The sequence below is a fragment of the Schistocerca americana genome, chromosome 1 (genome assembly GCF_021461395.2).
Source record: "Schistocerca americana isolate TAMUIC-IGC-003095 chromosome 1, iqSchAmer2.1, whole genome shotgun sequence".
In the NCBI taxonomy this organism is placed as follows: Eukaryota; Metazoa; Arthropoda; class Insecta; order Orthoptera; family Acrididae; genus Schistocerca; species Schistocerca americana.
The window spans coordinates 190,815,920-190,842,866 of record NC_060119.1 but is presented as its reverse complement, the minus strand read 5'-3'; the positions used below and the strand labels follow the sequence as shown (position 1 = coordinate 190,842,866).

General features: G+C 39.0%; 1 protein-coding gene across 1 annotated transcript in view; it reads left to right on the top strand.

Annotated features, from left to right (window-relative positions):
- Positions 1 to 26,947, top strand: part of LOC124591012 (cell division cycle 5-like protein) — a 97,412-nt gene that overhangs the window by 37,637 nt on the left and 32,828 nt on the right. The window contains exons 4-7 of the mRNA XM_047131739.1: positions 7,293 to 7,408; positions 12,026 to 12,238; positions 12,320 to 12,454; positions 19,793 to 20,129. Coding sequence (XP_046987695.1) covers positions 7,293 to 7,408; positions 12,026 to 12,238; positions 12,320 to 12,454; positions 19,793 to 20,129 — 801 coding nt within the window. The remainder of the gene's footprint in view (positions 1 to 7,292; positions 7,409 to 12,025; positions 12,239 to 12,319; positions 12,455 to 19,792; positions 20,130 to 26,947) is intronic.

Genomic DNA, 26,947 nt, shown 5'->3' with positions numbered 1-26,947 from the left:
TGGCAACATTGTTTATGCATAACTCCGGGAAAGCAAGCATGCAGCTGCATATGGCAGATAAGTGTCTGAGAGCCAGGCATGGCGGTGGCCTGCGGATGCGGTGGTAGTGACCGGTGGCTGTGCCACGGGACCTGCGGACCCCTGTTGTGCGTCTTTTGAGACACACCATGTAGTTTTGCATAAGGATGTAGTTTGTCAGGTGTTTAAGTGAGTAGTGGGGTGGTGGGTTTGGGATCGGCAGGATGTACGGAGAGGTAGTGTTCTGCAGCAGCAAGCCCATGGACATGGGGAATGTTAGTGTGTATTGGGAGGTGCCATCACCAGAGACAAGAAGCAATCCAATTGGTAATGGGGATGGTTTCAGAGGCAGTGGAGGGAGTGGTTTACAACTGTGATATAGCAAGCTTGGGCTGTGAACAATGGGGAGACATAACTGTTCAACAAGGACCAAGATTCTTTCAGCGTGAGTGCAATAACCAGCTGCAGCGAGGCATCTGGAATGCCCAGGCTTGGATCTAAGAGGGGGAAAACTGCAGTACCTGTCCTGGTCACAATTGCAGGGGGTGCCAAATTCATGCCTAAAATCCAGTGCATGTTGGTCTATCGTTTATTCATATGATTTTGAAATGCATCCCTGTTGGTTTTTGAACACATTCTAAATTGATTTCTGAGTGAATCATAAGTTGATTTTGGAATGCGTGCATAGTATATGTAATGTCTCTGCCAGGGAAATCCGTGACACATCTAGAAATAAAAAACCTTTCCCGCAGACAAAAGGTGACCAGGCTATATGAGTTCAGCCGAATAAACCCGAACTGGCAAATGCCAGTCGCTGTTTGTTTGTGTGCAAATGACCAGTGTTGTTACAATTATTAGCGAAATCCATAAATTCAGGCTACCAGAGTGGAAATAAATGATTAACATTAATAACAGGCAAGAAAGATTACATATTAATCTTCTCGGTGTACCCAAGAAAATGAAATTTTGACAAAAAGCTTTAGCCAGATTGCTACACAATTAAGCGCCAGCTGTACAGTCCCCGGTCAGCAACTGCTTAAGTTTTATTCTCGGAACCGCGCAGAAAATGTGTTGTTTGTACACTTAACAATGCCCAAACAGATAATAAATGTGGGATAACTAAACTGGTGTTTCTGGCAGAGTTAGTGAAGTTAACTGGAGAATAAGTTTTGACAATGGCAGGAATAGTTACAGAATTAGTAATGACAAGATTGTTTGTCAGGAGGAGGAAAGAGGAGAAACAGGAACATCACACAAATTATGTGGAAGAATATGACGATTCCGAATTTGTATAAAAATTTTGTATTATTCCTTTTTGATATCATGCTTGAGAAACTGGAGTGTATTAATGAAATGTGAAACAACTTCCTAACATAAAACTTTTTAATTGTAGTAGGTATAATAGGCATTTGATATTGGTACTTCATGAATTATATCTTGTCGTGTTATTTATGTAAATGAGGTAGATAAAAATAACAATTTGTGTCAAAACAGTCTCACTGCTATAACTGCTGCAATATTAGATAGACCTGTTTTGTTTTACTCAGCAGACAGTGACAAAATAGATGTAATTAAATTGAGAAGCCACACCAGTTGTGGGTACTACTCATATTAGCAGCTTTTTAGTATTAGACAATGACATTTTGGTTTTTCAGTAACAAAACGTTTGATGAACTTTAATGAGGTAATAGATTCTTTCACAGAAAGGAAAGCACTCGTATAAAGCTGTAGGAAGATTAGAGAGAAAAAAATTCCATGACCTTAGGATTGAAGAAATGTGTACTATCTTGCTTGTCTTTTGTCTGTACTGATTTTATGTCTCCTATATTTAATTTTATGTCACACAGAAGAGAGAGCTATTAGCTAATAGGCAAGAAAGAGATCAAATTTTCATCTTACATGTGAGTGTTTTTATTTAAGGGATGGGATGTCAAACCAGCCAACTAGGAGTAGGAGAGGCACCACAGGACATTTTAATTTCCACTGTTGTGAATATAGGTTTGATGGCTTCCATTACAAAATACACACATTTGAATTTCATGGAGCAAAATTTAGTGATGTGTGATAGAAGAATGCTGTGTGAAGAGATGTGACACTGCACTTTGGCACCCATAAGACCAGATAACATCTTACATGTCCTCGAACATATATGTTTTATACATCAAACTCTTCTGAAAGAAGAACATACAAAATGATCATATTTTTGAAAAATTGATTTTTTTATAAAATTTTGGTGTCCTGTCTCAAATGCTTGATGAGGTGGGGGGTGCCACTATTAAGTTTTTGCTGACATTCAGAAATATCGTAGGTCTGGGAATTCCTAGGTTTATGGATTTTGGGGAAGACAAAGAAGATGGATGTGTTGGTAGTAATTAGTGCAAGAAGGCAGATAGGGGGAGAGATTATGTGATAGGCATAAGAATTCCAAACGGGTTTGGAGATTGTGTTGAGCTTATGGGATGGGATCCCTGTGTAGCATTTGTAGGCAGTGTTGGACAATTAGTCCTGCCGTCTGGTAATCACTGCACATCTTCATAAGAGTGGCGGATCCTTTCTCTGCTGATAGGATGAGAAAACCAGGGTCTGCCGGAAAGATTTGGATGCCCGTTGCTGCATGTGTCATATCACTATAAAATACCCAGGTACAAGACCTGTCCAACTCAAACAACCAGCACATTCTTCTCTATTGTGGTCACAGGCTGGGCCGTCTCTGCAAACAGTCATATCATACAAGATCTGTTCAAAAATTTTGGAACATTGCCGACAAAATTTTCCTGTGCTTACCTTTTACTTATTGTGTGTGCTCTCCTTTGAAATACTCTCCTCCACAATTGATACGCCACTCCCAATGCCGTTTCCACTTCCAGAAGCAGTCCTGGTACACCTCTTGATGGATCATGTGAAGTCCAGTCTGCAAATCTTTTTTATTTCGTCCTTTCAGTGGGGTTTTCAATTATGGACATAAAAAAAATGTCCGCGGAGGCCAGGTCTGGAGGGCACAGAGGATTAGGCAGCACAGTGGTTTCATTTTTTGTGCAGTCAGTCACACACCAACAGAAATGAATATGTGGATGCAGTATCATGATGAAAGAACCATGAATTGTCTCGTTACATTTCAGGCTGCTTCCTTCCCACATTTTCTTGCAGTCATTGTAACATGTCCCAATAGTACCATTAATTAACAGTTATGTCCCTGTGGCACGAATTCATGATGAACTAATCCTTCAAAGTTAAAGAAAACTGTCAGCATGGCTTTAACATTTGACCTGCTGTAATGAGCTTTTTTTTGGGTTTGGATAATTTTTCCTGACCCATTCTGAAATTAAACACTAATCTCAACATCATAATTGTAGACCCACATTTCATCACCAGTTATGATTCCCTTAAGGAATATCTCATTCTCATTTGCATGATCCAAAAGCTCTTCACAGAATGCAAGGCGAAAGTCTTTCTTGTCTCGACTCATGAGCCGTGGGCCAAACTTGGCGGCAACATGATGCATACGAAGATGCTGAGTCAGGATTTCACGACATGATCCAACTGAAATGTTATGTTCTTCTGCTATCTCTTGGACTGTCAGTCTTTGCCTGGCACACACAATATCATTGATGTTCCTGACATGAGCGCAATAGGTAGGCGTCAGAAGGTGTGCTGAGTGAGGGTTGTGTTTAACTTCAGTCTGGCCTTTTTAAACTGTGTGAACCGCTTGTAACACTCATCACCGTAGGCTTTCTGCATCATTTGGTGTGTCTCTGTAAAGGTTTCCTTGAGTTTCACGCAAAATTTAATGTAGATGTGTTGGACCTCTGTCTGCCATGTCAAAATCCGCAAACTGTGCAACACAACGCTCTAGTCAATACAGCACTGAACAACAGCTAACATACAACAGTGAAACTTCCAGCAGTTACACATTAAACACAGGCATGTGCAGGTATATCAACTGCATTTCTCTCCAACATACCATTGGCACAAAATTACAAATGTTCTGAAGTTTTTTAAACAGACCTGATATGCTCTGCTGTAACGTCTGTGCAGCATTTTGTGTGGACTTAACCACCAATCTGCAGTCCATTGACAAACTGTGGCCAAGAGCATTACTGACCATCCAGTGATGGGACATGCTGCTGAACACAGCATGCTCAATTTTAGTGGCTGCTTTACAACCTGTGCCATCTGCATTCTTTCCCCTAACACCAACCACCCTCTCTTAATTTTATAGATCGGACAGATCATTCAACGTCATAATCCTCTTGGCGTCAGTCTCTGCCTCACAGTCACATCCACCCCTGTCTCACGATTCTGACTTCATTCATTGCACTCTTGCACCTTCTAGTGCTCAGTCTCCCTCTTCCTCTGTTATCTCTCTGCCTCCCAATCCAGTCCTCCGTGTTATTGTACATTGTGCACTACTCTTCCTGACTGTGGTCAGAATGAGCTCACCAATGGTACATTTGTATTCTGTGCACTTACTGCTCTTCCTACCCAGTGTTCATGTCTCACCCTCACTTCCTTTTTGCACTTTCCCACTATACTTGCAGTGCCAGCCCAATGTGGTCTGCCAGGACAATGTAATTGTGCATGTGTATATGTATGTATTTGTAATCTGTTTGCTGTGAAGAAGAATTTGTGTTAAAGTTTGGTAATGTTGGCATTTGTATGTATTCACATATTGCTGACTCAGTGTGTCAACTATACAGTAGTTGCTACCTTTACTCCTCGCCCCCACTCGCCCTTTCCCATTATTTAATCATATGCTAATTGTGGTTTTTCTTATGTTCTTCTATCCATGTTCATTCAGATGTAACACTTGGTTCAACTTTAAGCCGATGGTCATCAATTAAAGTTGTGAATGCAGCTCTGCCCTGTAAATATTGTTTACAGTTTCTATTTCCTGAAGATTTTTTCCAGTTTTAAGCATCCAGTTGTTTTTAACTTTCATTGAAAGGACAAGGTTGAGAATCCTTTTCACTGGCCTGTTATTGTTCATTCTGACAACTTGCCGTAAAATTTAATCTTCTTTTCCTCAAATTGTTCAAGATTTTCTCCAAATTTTGATATAACTCATTATACTTTAGTCAACAATCTGTCTGCCGGCCGGTGTGGCTGAGCCGTTCTAGGCGCTTCAGTCTGGAATCGTGTGACCGCTATGGTCGCAGGTTCGAATCCTGCCTCGGGCATGGATGTGTGTAATGCCCTTAGGTTAGTTGCGTTTAAGTAGTTCTAAGTTCTAGGGGACTGATGACCTCAGATGTTAAATCCCATAGTGCTCAGAGCCAATCAACAATCTGTCTCCAGTATTTACAGTGTGCAATGCATATGACACTTCAGCTTCCTTAAGAGCCATGAACACTTGTACATCTTCAACACTGTGAAACAAATATCTTCTATTACAAGCTCTTTGCTTGCTGTACATTGTGAGGTGATAGTATGAACCGAAACAAGAAAAAATGTCCAGTCAACATATGCTTCAAATTGCATACCTTAAGAGCTGTGAGCACCTGTTCATCTTCACTACTGTAAAACATATTTCCTCTACTTAGCAAGTGCTCTTAGCTCTTAAGCTATGAATTGTAGAGTCTGTATTTACTAGACTTTTTTGCTTCAAATGATTATTCCTCTTGTACGCCTGAATATTGACCATTTTTCTGCCCCCCCCTCCCCCCTCCCGATAAGCTTTTTTTGATTTAATGCTTCTCTCTCTGTTTACTTCACGTTTTAATCCAGAAATTGGGTGATTTCTCCTAGGTTTTTAAATTTGAATACTTGAGATATTTTGCCAAACTGTGTGAACATGGGTTGTCCATTTATGTATTGAGAAGAACCTTCCATGTACTGGGATTTTTCATAAGAAATTTTCAATCTACTTTTAGCTGCTATTTCATGCAGTTTTTCAAGGAAATTAATAGCTTCTTCTGTGTTGTCTGAAAAGATCACCAGATCATAAATATGTTTTAGTTTTACGTAGTCTGCCTATGGTTATTCATTTTACTTCTCTTTCCCATGTCCTTATTACTTTTTCCAGTACAAGGCTGAACAGTAAATGGGATAATACATCTTCCTGTTCCCCTATGTTTTTGTATCAAAAGATGCAAACAAATTGCCTTGGAATTTAACTTTTGAGCTGGTAGCAGCTAATGTTTGTTTAATTGACTGTCTTGTCTTTCTCCTTCTTTCTGTGAAACTTAAGTGCTTTGAAGTTTACATGTTGCTTTTTCAATTTCTTTTATTGCTGGGGGTTCTGTGTTTAACTCAGGCATTTCAAATGTGAATTCAATTATGGGAGATTCACCGTTTAAAAGAACTTTAAAGTAGTTTGCTAAGAGTATACAATTCTCTTTATTTTGGCTGTCTAAAACAAAGGCTGGATGCCTAATATGCTGATATTTCTTTTCTAAAAATTCTATGGAAATACTACGATATTTTTCGTGAATTCTTGTTCTGTTTCTGCTAGTCTGGTTTTATCCTAATGGCATTTTGCAGATTGAATGATTATAAGTCTGTTTCTGGATTTTAGTGAATTAATGTAATTTTATGTGGTTTTATGGGCATTCCAATCTTTCCAGGCTCTAATTCTGTGCTCTGTGGCCTTGTCACAGATGTAATTCCAGCACTTATGTTTATGTCTCCTTGGGTGAAGCAGTACTAATTTGGGAAGCTTGTGAGAGAGTAAGTTTTAACTTACGGCCAACTGAAAGAATCTTGGCTGAAAATGTTTATTTGGAAGATGTTTGAATTTTGTCTATTCTGGATTAATTCTTGGATTTCTACTAATACTTGGTTTGTTACTATTTGGTTGGAATTTAAACTTAATTAACAAGAGTTGGCAATCAGAATTGAAGACTCTTTTTTTACTTTTATGTTCAAAATTTCTTTTTGATTTCTCTTTGAGTTGACTATATGGTCTATTTGAAATTCTCCAAGATAAAAATTTGAAGATCTCTAAGTTTTCTTCTTTTTCTTATTCTTTCTTCTTCTTCTTCTTCTTCTTCTTCTTCTTCTTAAGATATACCACAAAATGTGTTGACAGCAATTTCAGTTCAAAGGCTTCACATATGTTGATTAGTCTCTCCTTTCTCTATTTAACAAAACATTAGTTATGCAAGAAGTAAATTATTTAATAACTCTGATACTGTTTATAAAAAACAGTTGTAATAATAGTTTTATATGTAATGTTTTATATGAAATGTAATTCTATGTATTTGTGTGTTTGTCATTGTGAATTGTATCTTATCAAAATAAGTCTTATTGCTATTACTATGTTATTTTTTTTGCAGAACTGGAAATGTTATCTGAAGCTAGAGCACGTCTTGCAAACACTCAAGGAAAGAAAGCAAAAAGGAAAGCAAGAGAAAAGCAGTTGGAGGAAGCAAGAAGGTTAGCTGCTTTACAGGTAAGATAAATACTGTTGTATCCCTCTCTCTCTTCTGTTACTATAGTCTTTTTAACGACTGTGGTATAGGAGTTTTTGTACGTTTTCCATCCATCTCTTCATGTGTAATACATAATTCTTTTGTATTGTACTAGAATTTTTTGATTACTGTGTTGTGTTTGACTTGTTCTTCATTATAACACAGTACTTCATATGTTATTGCTGAAGAAAAGCAAATTTTATCTGGTTCAGGTTTCAGAAAGGGAGTTAACTAGTATTGCCAGACATCCCATATTCCGGAATAATTTTAGGTGTCCCACTGGGACAGGCTCTGTCCCATATTTCAACGTTGTTCGATTATTGTTACAAAAACTTTCATGCTACAGCTGGCAAGTACCTGTTATCTATGCAGATGTCGCACAAAGAGACGACTAGCTCGGTGGCTATGTCTATGAAAACGCCAGAAAAGGGCCGTTATTCACTGCTTCCCACCCTCTCGCGGGCCATGCAACTCTGTTCCCATGTGTCTGTTTATTTTACATTCTTCTATTTGTTAGTTATCTTTCTCACTTTCTTTCTACAATCTTGTGTTTAACATTTTCATTCATTTGATAACTTGTTTAAATGCTATGTCAAGGTGTGTTAACAAATACTAGAAAGATTTTTTAGTTCCAATCTTGATTGTTTTGAATGTCATTTATTTTTTTCAAGAACTGCTGTACGTTGAATGTGTTACACTTCTGATTTATTTCTAAAACTATAGACAAAATGAGTGATTTAAGTGACAGTGACACTGATAATTCACCTAGAAGTGGTGGAATACCTTCTAAGAAAGTCAAAAGGCTTCTTCAGTATAATCTGAACTGGGGAAGTAGTCCTGGTTAAGACAAGTAAAAGAAAACTTATAGAAGGTGTACTGTCTCCAGTGCAGTATAGATTTCTCGTGTTCTCATGGAGGCTTTGCTGATGTAAAACAACATGCGTTTACTAAATCTCACATGTCTGTTGTTAGCAGTACAGCATCGAGTACCTTCTCCAAATATTTCTTGAAGCCTGAACCATCTGGCTCGGAGACATATAAGATTAATGCTGGAGAACACGCATCTGTTTATCACATGACAAAGCATTCTCTTAGTTACAATAGTAGGGATTGCTTACACATTCTATACCACATATCTGCATTTATTAAAAAATTGCTCAAAGTGTTAGCTGAAGAAAAACAAAAGTGGAAGCCACTGTATGCGAAGTATTGGTTAAAAAATCTGCTAAAAATATTTTACACATCATCCGAGGAAAAAATCTATACTTTTCTGTAGTGACTGATGCAAGTAATTAAAAAAAATAAATAAAAAAGTTACCAATTTGCTTATGATTGTTTGAGTATGACACTGGGTTTGTAAACCATCTGCTGGGATTTGTGGAATGTAGCAATGGATGTGCATATCAAGTTTTGAAGTTATTAATAGACGTATTGGAGAAGAATGGATTGTATTTAAATAAAGTTCCAGCATTCGCTACTTATGACACTAATGTAAACTTCGGCGGAAACCATTCCATTTACATGCTTTTTTTAGCTGAAAGTGATGCTGCAAAATACAGTACTAATAAACTGGATGCGGATGTAGAAAGTTTGATACTGAAAATAAACAGTCACTTCAGTAGAGCTGTTAAACGAAGAGTGGACTTGCAACTTTAATTTGAAGTGAATGAGATGCAATGGGAAGAAATAATAAAAGATGTTTCCATGAAATTTTTATCTCTTGGTTCTGCTGTCAAAAGAGTATTAGTATGGCCTGCACTAAAATCTCATTTTCTGGAATTCCGCAGTGAATGTCCTCGTCTATTAGATAAGATAATGACATGTGAAGCAGAAGAAGAAGAAGGAGAAGAAGAAGAAGAAGAGAGAAAAAACTTTGGCATATTTGTCACTTGTACGTAATGTAATCTGTTCAGTAGATACAGCAATGAAGAAGATTAAATCAGATTCTCTGTCAGTTGTTGAGACTCATGCTGAAAGCACAGGATTTGCCAAAAGATTGAGCAAAGAAGAAAAGACAGCTTTTTTGGAAGTAAAAGAAGAGAAATATTGGACGAATTAAGCACTAAAGCAAAACAATGTCTTCAGAATGATGTTCTGCTGTTCTACACCAATTTTGTAGGATATTTGTTACCAAGATATGATTTTTGAGAAGACAACATCCTTTCCAAGATGTTTTCAAACTTAAAATCACAAGTAAGATATGACCATTTTCAAAGAGCTGCGGAACTTTTTAAAGGTTAGTCCTCTAAATGTGAACTCCTTATATGAAGAATTTCAAATAATCTAAAGAAGCTTGGACATGGCCTGGTCTGTTGATGACAAAAATAAAGGTGCGATTAGGAAATGGAAGAAAATAATTGAAGGCTTTTCCAAGAATGAAACCTGTAACATTTTTCACATCTTACCATTTTCTTCAGTATCGCTAGATCCAATACTTCATAGAAAGGTATTTTTCACAGATGGCGTTAAAATGGACTGATGTACAAAATAAGTGTACCCTGAATTTGATAGAAAGTGAATTCATGACTTTTTTCAACTATTATTATAACAGCATTGACTTTTTTAATGTGTAAAATCAAACAAAAGCATATTAAAACTTACACATTCTTCATTAAAATATAATAAAGACAAATAAATTACAAAAAATAATTTTGTTTTTCACGAAATCCCCTTTTTTTTACCCAATTGAAGATTTGGCCACACGAGCGATAACACTAAAATTTTGTGCACAAAGTTTCTTATAACATCTATAACTTAAAAGATATGGTAAGTACCTGATGAACACATTATATAAGCTTATGATCTAGGCAAGAAAATTATGTGCAAACACAGTCACATCTCAGGTTGTTGAAAACTAGTTTTCTGTTTGAAACATTGCTTAATGATAAAGAAACTGGAGTTCTTGGGTAAAATGTTGTCTCACTCACAGCAGGAAAGCTTGTCACCAAAGAAAAAAGTGTTACATTTGTATAGTTTTGGGTAGGTCATTCTAAATTTTTTATTTTGTGCATTTTTTCCTTTATCTATGAGGGTGTGCTGAAAAGTAACGTGTCTAGATTTTTTTATTCTGCTCTTTGTATCGGTTGAGATATCACTTGCAATGCATATTACTCGGGCGACTTTCCTGCTGACACAAGTTGCAACCCTCTGCTGCTAGAGGGCTCCGAATTGTAGTATCTAACATGGCAGTGTGTAACATAACTATGTCACTGCATGAGAAACAACAACTTGTAAATCGATTGCCTCCAATTGAAATCAATATAACAATGAAAACTGTAGACGGTGATGACAACAGAAATGTGTGACATTGGGTTGTACATGCTCATTATGACGAAAACAGTGGTGCTAATCTCAGTGTATGTGACAGAGAGGAAGATCACCTACGTTAGCCGACGAGACTTATCAGACTCTTTTTGATCAAATCATCACAGAAAATCTTTGGATAACACACACACACTGGTAAATGTGACATATCGTGAGAGCATGTGCAAGCCATCATTGCAGAACTGCGGTTCAGAAAATGGTATGCATGGTGGGTGTCTTAAATGCTCACTCCTGACATGAAACGGAGGAGACTTGGACATCTGTCAACAAATTCTTTTGTATTGTTAGTGTGAGGGTGGTGGTTCCCTTAGCAACATGTGACAGATGATGAAAGCTGGATAAAACCATTTTGACCTTGAAAACAACAGAGCATGAATGGAATTCCGCCACAAAGATCACCAGCATGCCACCAGTAAGCAAATTCATGCACACAGTATTCTTGGATGTTCAAGGTTTGGTAGCACTATCAACTCCGCAAGGTACTGTGACACTCTCAGAAAACTGAAAGAACAATTCAAAGATTTTGTCCACACATGGAGCACCCTATCCTTCAATGTGACAATGGCAGACCACACACGAGCACTGCGGCATCTGCAACAGTTCGATGTCTTGGGTTCACTGTCATTGAGCATCCTCCATACTGCCCCAACTTGGCCCCATCTGATTTTCATCTGTTTCCCAAACTTCAAGAACAACCTCATGAAGCGATGCAAGCAGAGGTGAGGTTATGTCTCTGTCAACAAAGCCAAACATTCCATAGTGTGGTATCAACAAAGTGGTCTGTTGTTGGAGGAAATACGTTCGTCACTTGGGTGACTGTTGAGAACTAAATATGTTGACATGAAGATGAAGAATGCTAATAAAGTTTCTTTTATTTTAAAAGTTTTGAATTTTCACATAAAAAGTTTGGAGGCATTACTTTTCGCCACACCCTTGTACTACGAATATAAATATGACAAGACAGTGAAAAGAGAGAGAATAATTTGCCAAAATGCTCTGACCTGCTAAAAAATTGAAAGCTATATTGGGAGTGTGGAAAACTGCTACTGACAACTGAAACTAGTGTTGTATTATAAGCAAACAAGTATCACAAGCAACAAAGAAATGAAGGGGAATATGTGCTTCATTGAATGAAAACAGTGAAACTTTATTTAACAAGCAGCAAATAATTAGTATAATATTTGTTGGTACTTCCATATTTTATTTTGTTTTACCTTTTAGTAATTTTGACGTTATCTTGTGTTGAGTTTTCATGGTATGTAATTTGTGTGCAGAAAAGGAGGGAACTGAGAGCAGCAGGCATTGAACTGGCTGCAAGGAAGAAGAAAAAGCGCGGTGTTGATTACAATGCAGAAATACCTTTTGAAAAGCGCCCAGCTCCGGGCTTTTATGACACAAGTAAAGAAGAAATAGATCCAGCAGCTCCAGACTTTTCACGATTACGACAGCAGCACTTGGACGGGGAACTACGAACAGAAAAGGAAGAGGTAAAGATTTATCACATTAAATATCTGGTTTCACTTTTTTGTGGATGATATGATTTTACTTATTTCTTTATGCATTTTCAGAGAGAAAGGCGAAAGGACAAGCAGAAGTTAAAACAGCGTAAAGAAAATGACATACCAGTTGCTATGCTACAAAATCAGGAGCCAGCAAAGAAGAGAAGCAAGCTTGTCTTGCCAGAGCCCCAGATATCTGACCAGGTATGTGTGTTTTGATTTTGATTGAATGATCCCTCCAATGAAGATATTTTTGGGTCTTTTGCTAAATTAGAGACGGTTTTAATTGGCTACTTGTTGTCAGTTTTATACTAATTTCATGGCAGAATGAGATTAATTTCATGGCAGTTTAATCATTTTCCTATTTGGTTTTCCATGTAAGAAAACTGAAACATGCAATGTGAAAAATATAAAAGTGTCATACATCAAGTTAAAAAGCAAGACAGTCTTCTCATTGTGTGCTGTAACTGTGAACATAGTGTGCGATATAATTGTTGACTGCAACTTGTATGACTTTTGAATAATACACACAGTGTTAGTGATTCTCTTGCAGAATTTTGTTGGTGTGAGTTTGTGCAATATGTAAATCAATTGCAAAATGTGGTGCTTTGAGGCAGTGGTTCATTAAAAATCTATTTAAAAATAATTAATTTTTAACAACAATGACTTTCCATTGATTGACTATTTTTAGGCTGATTTGTTGAATTGAAGTGTCATGTAATGTAATTTTGCTGTTTAACAGGGTTACCAACAGCAAATATGGTATTCATGATACAAATTATCTCAGTAGTGTATAGAATAATAACTGCTTCCAGTCACACCCTAGAAAGGAACAGTTGTGGAGTTAAGCTGCATCTGTTGTGGATAAAATACTTTTAAATTATCTCTGTTTAAGTGCTGGATATAAACTACTTTCTAATGCTGCACAACATTAAGGTGAGACAAAGTGGTGCAAGAAGTCTATGCCTGCACGAACATACAAATAACCACATATACTATAACAGTCAGATAATAGCTATAGGAAAGAATGAAGAAAAGGACCACTATTTTAAATGGCTGAAACAGTGTTCAAGAGTTTATCTGTTTCTGCACAGAGTCAAGTTGAAATTGATCTACTGCCTCATTAAACGCCTTTATTGTTGTAGGGTGCAAATAAATTTCTACTTTGCTACTGCTGGTCTCAAGTGAGCAGCGGTGTCAGTAGCAAAGTGAAAGCTATTAGTGTGTCTTGTAATGTTTCTCCATTCATTTACTGGTATACTCTAACAAAACCAAAGAAGCGGTGAAGTGAGTAAATGCGAAAAAACTGTTTACAAAATAAATCTAAAAACACAGATGATGTGACTTACCGAACGAAAGTGCCGGCAGGTCAATAGACACACAAAGAAACACAAACATACACACGAAATTCAAGCTTTCGCAACAAATGTGCGGATGGATATGTGTGTGTGTGCGAGTGTATACCTGTCCTTTTTTCCCCCTAAGGTAAGTCTTTCCGCTCCCGGGATTGGAATGACTCCTTACCCTCTCCCTTAAAACCCACATCCTTTCGTCTTTCCCTCTCCTTCCCTCTTTCCTGATGAGGCAACAGTTTGTTGCGAAAGCTTGAATTTTGTGTGTATGTTTGTGTTTGTTTGTGTGTCTATCGACCTGCCAGCACTTTCGTTCAGTAAGTCACATCATCTGTGTTTTTAGATATATTTTTCCCACTTGAAATGTTTCCCTCTATTATATTCAATGTTTACAAAATAATATACACAACACATCAGTGAAGGACATTTAAGAAATGCACAGGAAATTGTTCAGGAATTTAGATCATGTTAGAAATTCATGTGCTCATTGACTAGCAAATTCCAAAACAAAAATAAACACAAAGACAAAATAACTCAGCCCAAATGTAGATTATGAGAATTTATTTAGGAATAGGGAGGTGTATTAGATAAAATTAAACAAGAAGTTCAGCAACTTAGATAATGAAGATTGTGCCAACGTAGATGAAAGGGGTAATTATTTAACAAAGGTGCTTGGAATGCTGCAAAAGATACTGCAGTTATGAAGAGGGAAAATTTTTTAATAAATGAATAGCACCAGTTTGCTTTTGTTCTACAATATTACTTTTATTTTTAACCAGTTTTCAGTTTATAAGGCCATCTTCAGACATTTACTGAGTATTATCACCAAAGAAATTACAGTGTTTGCAATGTTGTATTATCACCAAAGAAATTTCAATGTTTGCAAAACATTGTAACTTCTTTGGCGATAATACTCAGTAAGTGTCTGAAGATGCCCTTGTAAGCCGAAAACTGGTTAACAATAAAAGTAATATTGCAGAACAAAAGCAGACTGGTGTTTTTCATTTATTATAATGCTGTTCTACCAAGAACTGACGGAAGATTCTGTTAACATGGAAAAATTTTTAAGAATGTGAAAGGAGCAAGACAGCTATTGAAGAGAAAGTGAAAGTTTCAAACCAGTAATAATAGGAACAAAGAGAAGTAAGAGCTTAGGAAGGAGATAATAGCAATATTATAGAATATACTGAATTAAACAGAGCTGTTCAGAAATGTTATCAGAGAGACAGAAGAAAATATACAAAAAAATTTGATTAGAGATATAATTAAATGCAGTAAGAGTAACAGAAAAACTAAAGATACTTACTTTGAGAAGATCAAAGAGTGGAAAATCCAGGATGGAATGTAACAGGATTATGAAGAGGAAAGTTGCTAGCCACCATATGGTGGAGATGCCGAGTCGCAGATAGGCACAACAAAGAGACTCTCACAAATAAAGCTTTCGGCCATTAAGGCCTTTATCAACAATAGATGTGTAGACACACACACACACACACACACACACACACACACACACACACACACACACACACACGACTGCAGTCTCAGCCAACTGAAATCACACTGTGTGTGTGTGTGTGTGTGGTGAGCAGAAACTTTCTTTTACATGATATTGTTATGTTGAGAAGATGATACGTATCAGTTGTTAAGAAGATGGCACAGATGTTAACTTCATATAAAAGGGACAAGAATTTGAAGACATCTTTAAATATTTGAGTAGGTCAAGGGATGACTCAAAAACAGATTTTATTTAATGAGGAAAAAAATAATTCTCTTGAAATAATTCCAAGTGAAGTGTGTTAGGAATGGAGAAAGGAAAAACACGTGGAGGTAATGATATTCTGATCGAAATGATTAAAGCTAAAGGAAAAAATGATACAGGGGTAACTTTGAAAATGTCTGTGATGAAAGGAGAATCTCCCAAAACTGAAACAACACTATACTTTCATTATTTTAATGTCTTTTAGTATATTGGAGAAAATATACATTACTGCTACAGCTCCCATTATACTTTGTGTGTGTGAAATTCAGAACCTGAAGGCCTGTCAGGCACAGAGATTCCATATTACCAAAACTAACCTCTGTAGCCCCAGAGGAAGATATAAGAACTCAAGCTGCAAAAGCAAGAAAGGAATACATGTTCAAGGAAAATATTTGAACCACCTCGATTTTGAGTCATTTCCATGTCCTGCTGTCTAGGTGGGTGCTGTAGTTGCTGGTACTACACTCCCATCTGTTTGCGTGTCATAGATGTGATCCTCAATGACTGGCCTGACTGCCACACATTTATTATTTCATAATTATTTGGTGGCACCTGAAGATGAGAAGCCTTAAGATTTGAAACCAGCATGGAATAAATTTAGAAAATTACTAGCAGCTGACGTGGATTTTTGTTCTGTAAGTTGATTTTATTGTTGACATTGTGTTGTTCATCGTAACTGAGGATAAACTTCAACAGCAACTAGAAGAAGTTGATAGAACAACTTGGAAAGTAGACCTGCGAATCAGTTATAATAAAACTGAAATAGAATATAATCAGCAAATTGAAAGAAAGAAACAAGTATTAAGAATGAAGTATAAAGAAACCAAACAACATGGTGTGCAGTAAGACACTAGACTGAGAAGAGTGGTTCTTCAAATCACTGTTTGTCCATCCGGATTCAGGTATTCTATGTTGCTGTAAATTGCTTAAGGTGACTGCTGAGATGGTTCCTTTGAAAGGACATTACCAGTTTCCTTCCTCAACCAGCCGTAACCTGAGCTTCCTTCCATAGCAAAAGAGATCAACATTCCTTCCATAGAAAAAGAGATCAACATGAGACAGAATACTTCAAAGTTCTGGGAAGTGCCAATCTCAACTTAGATCACCATATCAGAAAGATGAAAGGGAAACTGCTTCTAAGGAAGACTGTGAGGGCCTAGTAGAAAAAAATAACTGGTTTGATTCAGATAAGGTCAGATCTACTAGAAAATTCATCTAGACCCTGGAGCTACAAGTTCCAGATAAATGGAAACAACTGCAGAAAGCATTAAAAAAACAACAGATATAACTCACTGGGTGAAATGTGCTTTTGACCAAGATTGCCTAGAACAGATTGAAAATAGAATGTAATTGGATGTATAGAAAATGAACTCGTCAAGCACTGGTGGAAGAACACACATATAAAGGTATTGAAATTTGCAATCTTTCGGAGCCATTGGATGTTTCTTCTGGCAGAAGGGTTGAAGGGGAGGAAAAGACACGAGGGAAAAGGAATGGTGTGATTGAGGAAAGTTGCCCAGAATTCCGGGTCAGGGGAGACTTATTGGATGGGATGAGAAGGAAAGACTGGGAAAGGTTTATCCTAGGCTTCAGTAAGACTTTAAAATGAAAGCTCAGTGAGCACATTCCTCCCACTCTATACTTCACCCCAGTCTTTGTGATGCTTACAGTAAGAAATGCATGTGATATGTCCTGTATTGAATTCCTCCTCAGTTGTAAGAGTCCAAAACACAGTTTCAATTTCAAACAAACTTCACTTTCCCATCTTAATTTATATACTGGCACAAGAGAGAAACATAGATCACACGTAAACTAAAGATCAACAAGGCACAGGAGGAAGGTTAAGTAATTGGCAACATGTGGATGCAGGTAACAAGGTGACTGATAACCTAACTTAGAAAACCCATAACATCTGTGAAACGAATTTCCATGTGGTTAGTCCTCCACACTGATCTTTACACTTCATAAGAAATGTGGCAATGGACATGAATGACTCTCATGACCTTGTTCTTCTCTTAATAACTCACACAGTTCTTTTGAAAAACCTGCAGGATTAGGCAGAAAAACAGTTAGACTCATAGCTGGATGGGTACCAAGAAGGGTTCAGGGAAGGACATTCAAGTGCTGAACAAATCATAAATCTTAAGTGTATTCCTACATAAAACAGAAGTAAAAAAAAAGCTTTGACCTTTGCAGGTTTCAAAAATACTTATGGTTCAGTTGACCACTCAACTCTTCTCAAAATAATTAAGAAAAAACTGGCTTAAATAACAAAACAAGGGCTATTATCTGACAGACTCTTACTGACACTACCGCCAGACTGAAAACCCTCATTTCCTCCTCTTCCTGAAACACTTCCAGAATTCAAAATATGCATTTTTAATGCAGTCGCCTTGCACTTCAGAATGTATGGCATGAAATGGGTTACTCTTAAATGTTGTATGCGTGATTAAGGGGAGTAAAAATTGAACTGTCTTTTACATTCTCTGTAATTGTTAACAGTGTACCACCATAGGCATTTGGAATCATTATATTCATTTTGAATTGCTGGGGACCCACAAGCAATGGAATTGAAGGACCTAAATTAATCCATTCATACTAACATTGACAGTTGAAAAGGCAAGTTATACACTGAAGCACCAAAGAAAGTGGTATAGGCATGCATATTCAAAAACAGAGATATGTAAACAGGCAGAATATGGTACAGCGGTCAGCAATGCCTATATAAGACAAGTGTCTGGCACAGTTGTAAGATTGGTTACTGCTGCTACAGTGGCAAGTTATCAAGATTTATTTGAGTTTGAATGTGGTATTATAGTTGGTGCATTTCAGAAGTAACGGTGAAGTGGGGATTTTCCCATACGACCATTTCATTAGTGTACTGAGAATATCAGGAACCTGGTAAAACATCAAATCTCCGACATCGCTGTGGCTGGAAAAAGATCCTGTATTATCGGGACCAACAACGTCTGAAGAGAATCATTCAACATGACAGAAGAGCAACCCTTCTGCAAATTGCCTTCAAATTTCTATGCAGGGCCATCAACAAGTGTCAGCGTGTAAACCATTCAATGAAACCTCATCGATATGTTTTTAGACAACATAATTGTATGGAGATAACAGTGATTAATTTACTTATAATCAATTGTCCAAAATGACAGTCGCAATCGCATTATTTATTTTGCCGCCAACCAGTTTCAACCTGCGATGGGGTGATCTTCAGGGCAATTTACATCGTTTGGTCACTCGCTGGAGTCGTCATCCTGCCTGTGCACGGTTGGTAACTATACACAGTTACCAACTGTGCACAGGCAGGGTGACGACTCGAGCGAGTGACCAAATGGTGTAAATTGCCCTGAAGATGACCCCATCGTGGGTTGAAACGGGTTAGCGGCAAAATAAATAATGCGATTGTGACTGTCATTTTGGATAACTGACCATCAATATGGGCTTTCAGAGCCAAAAGCGCACTCATGTATCCTCGATGACTCCACAACAAAAAGCGTTACACCTCCCTTGGGCCCGTTAACACCGACATTGGACTGTTGATGACTGGAAACATATTGCCTGTCAGATGAGTCTTGTTTTAAATTGTGTCGAGCGGATGGATGTGTACGGGTATGGAGACAACCTCATGATCCACGGACGCTGCATATCGTCAGGGGACTGTTCAAGCTGGTGGAGACTCTGTAAAGGTGTGGAGTGATAAGGGACTCCTGGTCTGTCTAGATATGATTCTGACAGGTGACACGTAAGTAAGCATCCTGTCTGATCGCCTGCATCCATTTATGTCCATTGTGCATTCCAAGAGACTTGGACAATTGCAGCAGGACAGTGCGACACCTGACACATTCAAAATTGCTACAGAGTGGCTCCAATAACACTCTCTGGAGTTTAAACATTTCCACTGGCCACCAAACTCCACAGACATGAACATTATTGAGCATATCTGGGATGCCTTGCAACATGCGTTCAGAAGAGATATCTCCTCCTCCCCCCCCCCCCCCCCCCTCGTACTCTTTTGGATTTATGGACAATCCTGCAGGATTCATGACGACATTTCCCTCCAGCACTACTTCAGGTATTAGTTGAGTCCATGCCACATAGTGTTGCGGCACTTCCGTGTGCTCGCAGGGGCCCTATACGATATTATGTGGGTGTACCAATTTCTTGGCTCTTCAGTGTATAACTGTTGCATCATTGCCAGTGTTTTGTTTTCTTTGCAGCTGTCTTTCCTTCTATGCCATTATTTGCTCACATAATTAATGAGGTAATCAGAATGAATTTCTAATGATTTGTGTTTGAAGCAGTGTAAAATAAATGATGATTCTTGACCATATTGGAAATATTTGTTCAGAATTTACTTTGTTTTCCAGATAACACTTTCCAGTTTTAGTAATGAACTGCATATTGTGTTCTTTTCTGTAGGAGCTGCAGCAAGTTGTGAAATTAGGCCGAGCAAGTGAGACGGCACGTGAAGTGGCGACAGAAAGTGGGCAGCAGCCATCTGATGCCCTGCTGGCCGACTACTCACTGACACCTGCAGGTGCAGCTCGGACTCCGCGCACACCGGCACCTGCCACAGACAGAGTCCTGCAGGAGGCACAGAATATGATGGCTCTCACACATGTCGATACACCGCTGAAGGGTGGCCTCAACACCCCACTCCACAGTTCTGACTTCAGTGGTATCACTCCCCAGAGGGAAGTTGTTCAGACACCTAACACTGTTCTAGCCACTCCATTTCGTAGCCAGCGTAGTGATGGTAAGGAAATAAATGTCTGTTACTTGTTTGAGAGGTAGCATTATTTTGATTTACAATGAAGCAGACTATCTTAAGCATTATTTGTCATAACTTATTTAGTCTCATATCCTGCAGAATAGTTATATTGTTGTGAAACTCACTTATATATTAAAACTGTGTGTTCCTGACACAGGCAATCCTCTTACTCACTGTTACAAGCGAGTGTCCAGGTTTGCATTTACACTCAGCACAATATTTTAATATGTTACCAAGTTTTGAAGTTTTGGTACTTTTATGTACCTGTGATGGAGAGCATTTTTTACAAATTGAGGTTTCACTAGATATCCACAGCATCAGTTAATGTTTTGTGAGAGTCATAATAGCTCCTGTTCCCCTTGAATCTGATTTAATCATTAAGATTCTCTGAGTCAGTTGCTGATTTCATTACCACATTACCAGGTATAAAATAAAGAGCTATTGTTATTCACATAGAACACCTTGAATTCTTTACATTTGTTACTGGTTATAAAGAAGCCAATTTTTCACTGTTTTGATTGCAATTATGGCATCTAGGGTACGTCAGTGAAAGCATGCAATCCACTTTATACAGTTGATACTGTATTCTAGAAATTCTATAAATGCTGTTTCTTGTTGTGTTTCTCTGCGCACCACACATCAGTCTGCTATAGGTGACTAGTTGCCTTAACCTTATTTTATGGAGATGCACTTAGGAGCTGAAAACTTGTAATCGCAATGAAATCAAAGCTTTAAAAAGTGTTTAAGGCTGATTGCACTCTCTGTCAACAATCATTAAATGAAAAATAGACACAGAATTCAACAAAATTCATCATGAATAAAATACTAATTAAAAGAATCTTGACTGATCTCTTTTGCACTGCTTGAAATGTTATTACATTGAACTGCACAGTATATTGTATTGCCCCTTGACTCAATATAATGTTCTGCCATCTAATATGATGCAACATTATTTGAGTCTTTATGACATGCTATCAAGGTTGTGGAGTGGCAGCAGCTGTATCAAAGTCAGTAGCGGAGGTGAGGCAGGTTCCTCCACTTGTGCACTTTTACTCTCAGAATGTCTCAGGAATTCACAGTTCAGTTCACCTCTGCAGCCATTGCCAACCATTCCACGCATGTTCTACGTGCAGTGTAGACAAGGTGGTTAGGAAGCCATATGTAGTGCCCATTGTCATCCTGAAGTATGAAATATTGACTGACATGTCAGTGAAGAGCTGGAGGATGCAGTCAAGGTACTGCCGAACATGAAGGGTCCTTCAGATGGCTCTTAGTCCCATGTGGCACTCCACATTATACTGCTCAAAATGTGACATATATGCCTTAGGGATGGACATGATGCAGAATCACAGGCCTGTGGTGCACTACTTGATCTCACTATTTACAAAGGTCTATTTGCTGATGTCTGATAGGTGTAGGTGTTGTTCACAACACCTACACTCATTGGTAAGTTTGCAGTTTGGACAGCAAAATTGCTGACAATGGCCGAAATAGAGAGGATATAAAATTCAAACTGGCAATAGCAAGAGAAAATTGTCTGAAAGAGAAAAGTATGTTTCATTGAATACCACTGTAAATGTTAAGAAACATTTGCTGAAAGTTACCTTGTGGAGTGTGGGAGTATATTATAATGAAATGTGGACAATGAACGGTACAGTACAGACAATATGAGAGCAGAAGTTTTTGAAATGTTGTGATGTGGAAGATTGAGTACCTCTCAAAGAGGTACCGGATAGAATTGGGGACAAGAGAACTTTATAGCACACCTTGATTAAATTAAATGATAGGTTGGTAAGACACATCTAGAGGCAATGAATAGTAGTTCACATGGTAATGGAAGGAAGTGTAAAGGGGTAAAAATTATGGAGGGAGGCGAAGGCTTGACTAAAGTAAGCAGGTTCAACTACATGTAACATTCAGTAGTTTTGACAATAGCAAAGGAATTGCACAAGATAACCAGCATAGGTAGCTGCATCAAACCTGTCTTTTGGCTACTGACTACAGCACCAACATCAGGACAACGTAGGACTAAAGATTCCTTTTTAACTTTACTGAATCAGTGTTGTCCACCTTTGTGATGTCACAATTCACTAATTTAGAAATATTGTCTGCCAATACACCCCAGCAAAGTGCTCTCAGGAAATCATTACAGAGCTCTATTGCATTGTTTTTGAAGTTCCTCCAAGAAAAATGAAATGCTTTATTAGCCTTGGTCAGCTTTGGGAAGAAAATTGTGCAAATGCTTTAGTTAGTTAGCTGATCCAATCAGGAGATACCAGCGTTTTATATGTCCACCTGTTGAGCAACATGTTGTTATTTCAATAGTGTAATAACTACTTGGGGCATCATGACACACTGACTCTGACAAACTGAGTTTGCCCCTCAGAACTGCACTAAATACTGTGCTTTCACCAAATCTTCTTCTTGTACTTTGGTATATCACATTATCCATAACACTTCTGGTTTGATCACAGTGTTCACTTATCGGTCTTCAAGGAGTGCCAGTGATGACAGTGCCACTCTGTTATCTCTACATAAGCTGGTTGGTGGTGTGGAAGAGAGAGAAAGAGAGAGAGAGAGAGAGAGAGAGAGAGAGAGAGAGAGAGAGAGAGAGGAGCCTTGTTTGATGCCTTTTATGTTGGTTTATTCCCATTGCCTCTTAGCTTTTCTTTGAGGCTTTCTTCATTTAGGGAATTAGAAATTGTACTGTTTCTCTTTCTTCACTCTTTCTGTATTTTTCACCCTTTATTTACTATCCAGATATTGCAACTATTGATAAGTCATGGAAATATTTAAGTCACAGGAAGCCTAAAGAAATTTGTTTTTTTCTGTTTCTCTCTAGATTTGACATGTGAAAGTGACATTTTGTTGTAATCAATGCATCACTGGCATTTGAAAAGCATTATTCATTTATTGTTTTAAGTTTAGATCTACATTAGCTTCTCTTTTCCAGTTCCTGCATTATTGCTTGGCTTGTGCAATCCCTCCAAATGGCCTTACCACCAAATAACTCATGTCTGGCTGCAACTCCTCCTTCCATAATAAGCTTCAGGTATTTAGATTCCACCAGTCCTTAGCTCTCACCAAATGACTGCTTCACAGCCTGTGCGATCTGGATCCTGTAAAACCATACAAATTAGCCCCAAACATCCATACAATGTCTCCTCTCTGTCTGTAAAATGCTCCTGCACTGCAGTCTCAAATTCCTGTATCCTGTCTGTCACATTGAAACTTTTGCTCTCCAGGAACTAGAACAACGTGAACAACACAATATAAAAAAAAACTCTCCAATCTGTGCACCTACTCTCTATCTCCTCTACAGCAGCCTTCAAACCTCCCAAACATCCCCTCATTGCTTACAAACACAGCCCCACAAATGTACTACATTCACCGTATCCTCCCACCACCATAGAGAATCCAGAAACTGAACAAACCCAAAAAACAATCATGAAACTTTAGTCCAAAAGCCTTAGTCCCACAGAAGTATTAGTCCTCATCAAAGGCCATACCATTTGCTCCACTCAGAATTCAGTATACTGGACTTAACTACAGATGTTCTCTCCTTCTCCTGGTTCCTATTGTGGAAACACTTTTTCGTCGTCAAACCTACCAATCGGACTCAATCCAAAGCCAATGTTGAACCCTGCCAGACTCATCTCACTCTTCCATCCAACTGTGATTTACCACCACTGTCACCTTTTCATACCTGCTAACTTACCGGAATTTCTTAACCTTGTACCTTGCCTCACCATCATTCCCGAAATCTCTCAACATCTCCCCCCCCCCCCCCCCCCCCCCCTCCCACCAAGAGAATCTCTGCTCTGGTAGACCAAAGCCTTCAGCTTACTACCAGCAACATTCCCTCTTATATGAAAAGACACTAAACATTTTCTCTACCAACTCTCAACAGTTCCCGTTCCTTTACCACATGGTGCCTTGCTCATACCAGTTGATGCAACCTCCCATTACACCGACGTTCCCAATGCCCATGGCCTTGCCACTGCTGAACACTACCTTTCCCAACACCCATGGATTTCAAACCTACAACCTCCTTCCTGGTCACCATGACCAACTATATCCTTACACACAATTACATCTGGCACCATCCATGCCAACCTGCTCATGGGCCATCCTGAAGGAATCCTTCTTAACCATCCAAAATCCCAAATACCTCACCTGGTTCAGATTCATTAGTGACATCTTCATGATCCATATCAAGGGTGAGGGTACCCTATCCATACTCCTCCAGAACCTCAACACCTTCTCTCTCTCTCTCTCTCTCTCTCTCTCACTCACTTCACCTAGTCCTCCTCAACCCAACAAGCCACCTTCTTTGGTGTTGACCTCCACCTCAAAGATGGCTCTGCCACCATTTCCATACCAAGAAGTCACTTCCGTACAACCTAGCCGCCTGTGTACATTGCATCTGTAGTGATGAGCAGTCCCTGCTGAAATATACCAGGGGTCTCACTGAGGTCTTCTAAGACCTCCCAACCCCATACAGAAACAAATCTCCCATGCCTTATCTCTCATCACCCACCAACTCTCAAAGACCTACTGTCTGGCCACAGAGGAGTATTCCCCTCATGACTCAGTACCAACCAGAACTGGAGCAGTTGAATCACATTCTCCGCCAGGGTTTCAGCTACCTCTCATTGTGCCCTGAAATGAGGAATGTCCTAAACACTGTCATTCCCACCTCTTCCACAGTGGTAATCTGTGGCCCTCTGAGCCTACACAGTATCCTTGCCCATCTCCACACAAAGCTTGCTCCAAAACGCCATAAGTCATGGTTCGTACTGCTGTAATAGACCAAGATGCAACACCTGTCCCATACATCTCTCACCAACACCTACTCCAGTCTGATCACAAGCATCACCTATACCATCAAAGGTAGGAATACTTGTGAAAGCAGTCACGTGGTCTACAAACTAAGCAGCAACCACTGTAGTGCATTCTACATGGGCATGGCAAACGACACGCTGTGTACCCGCATGAATGGCTACCTACAAGCTGTGGCCAAGAAACACCTGACTGCTCAGATGCTGAACACACTACCCAACATGGCATTCTTCACTTCAATGACTGATTCACATCCTGTACAATCTGGGTCCTTCCTACTAACACCAACTTTTCAGAGTTGTGCAAGTGGGAACTCTCCTTACAAAATATCCCTGTGTTCTCATAATACCCCTGGTCTCAATGTTTGTTAGTCACTATCCTTCACCCAGTTATCCCCTTTCCCACTCCAGCACTACACAGCTTTCTATTCCACCAACACGCCCACAGTCGTTTTACTTCTTTACTTTTCCACTCCCCCCCCCCCCCCCTCTCTTATCCCTCTCCCAACTAACCCCCATGACCCCCCCTCCCCCCCCCCCCCCTCCTCTGCCATCTGTCTAACCTCCTGAGAGCACCTAGCTGCCATGCCCTCTCCCCACCATGGCCCTGTATGCTCCCACAAGCATCCCTTGCCCTTTACTGTTTCTCACACACTACACTGCCATCCCTCCCTCTCACTGTCCCAGCCTCCAACATAGCCCCACCACCCAGATTGCTTCTCCAGTCATGCATAGTTGTCCACAGTCTGTTTTTGGTGGCCAGAGACAGTGGTTATGTGTGTGTTGCATTATATTTATGTGAATATGTGTGTGTGTGTGTGTGTGTGTGTGTGTGTGTGTGTGTGTGTTGTCTACTTTAGGAGGAGGCCTTTTGACTGAAAGCTTACTTGTTCTGCAGTCTTTATCTTTTGCCTGTGTGCAAGTTAACATCTCCTCTATAGATTGAGCAGCAATCTATCCTTTTCACAGTATTGTCTTCTCTTTTTCTAGATATTCTAACTCTGAGTAACTTACTCATTCTATACTTTTTTGGTGCATGATGCAAGCTGATCTCTTATGGAATTAATAGCACAAGTGGTTTCTAGTGTGTTTAATGTAAAAGAAAACTTCCAGCTTGAATCAGATTTTTGTACATCAATAGAATTGTAGGGGAATTCTAAAGGATGTGGTGTAACACCATGTAGTATGAGCCTTCCCACAACACAACTAGATGTAGAGACACACCTGCAGGCATTCACAAACAAAGTAAGAGGTGAGTGGGATTTATTTTCACTCAGTCAGGAGACAGGTTCAGTACCCTTTGCTAATGAACAACCTTCTGATGTATGCATAATTTCCCTATCAACTTATTTCAAGTTACCTAAAAATTCAGTTGTGATTCAAACCATTAACAAAACTTCGAAGAGAAAAGTAACTGTATGATAATGATTACTAACGTATTGAGGAACTGAAATTTGGAAAGTTTCTGGCTGTTGTCATTTTGAGAGGACGTACTCAAATGATAGCAGCTGTTAGAAACTGCTCATGTTGTCAGCAGTCATATTCTTCTTCATATGGGGCATGATACAGTGAAAACACACATTTCAATGGTTGAGTCTGTGCCAATGTAGGAAACATATACCTGAAAAAGGATGTGATCAATTGCCATGTCTCAGGATGCAGGGTTGGCCCGTTGGCCTTCACGCAGTTCGCAGGCTCCCTTTTTTTTTTTTTTTTGAATCAATTTGAGCTTTAACAAGGACGAGTAGCTACAGCCTTGTCACTGTTCGTGACCATGTCTTGCTATAGGCACTTACTACCATGCAGTAGGAGCAGGTTAGCAGGTCATTACGTTCAACAAATCACAGCAATGTTGTTGGAGTTCACTCGCTGACTCGATCGCTTGCCAAGCTCGAGTGACTCACACTACAATTTCAAACCTACAGTACCAACCCTGTGGTAAGATTGTCCTTTGTCACCTTG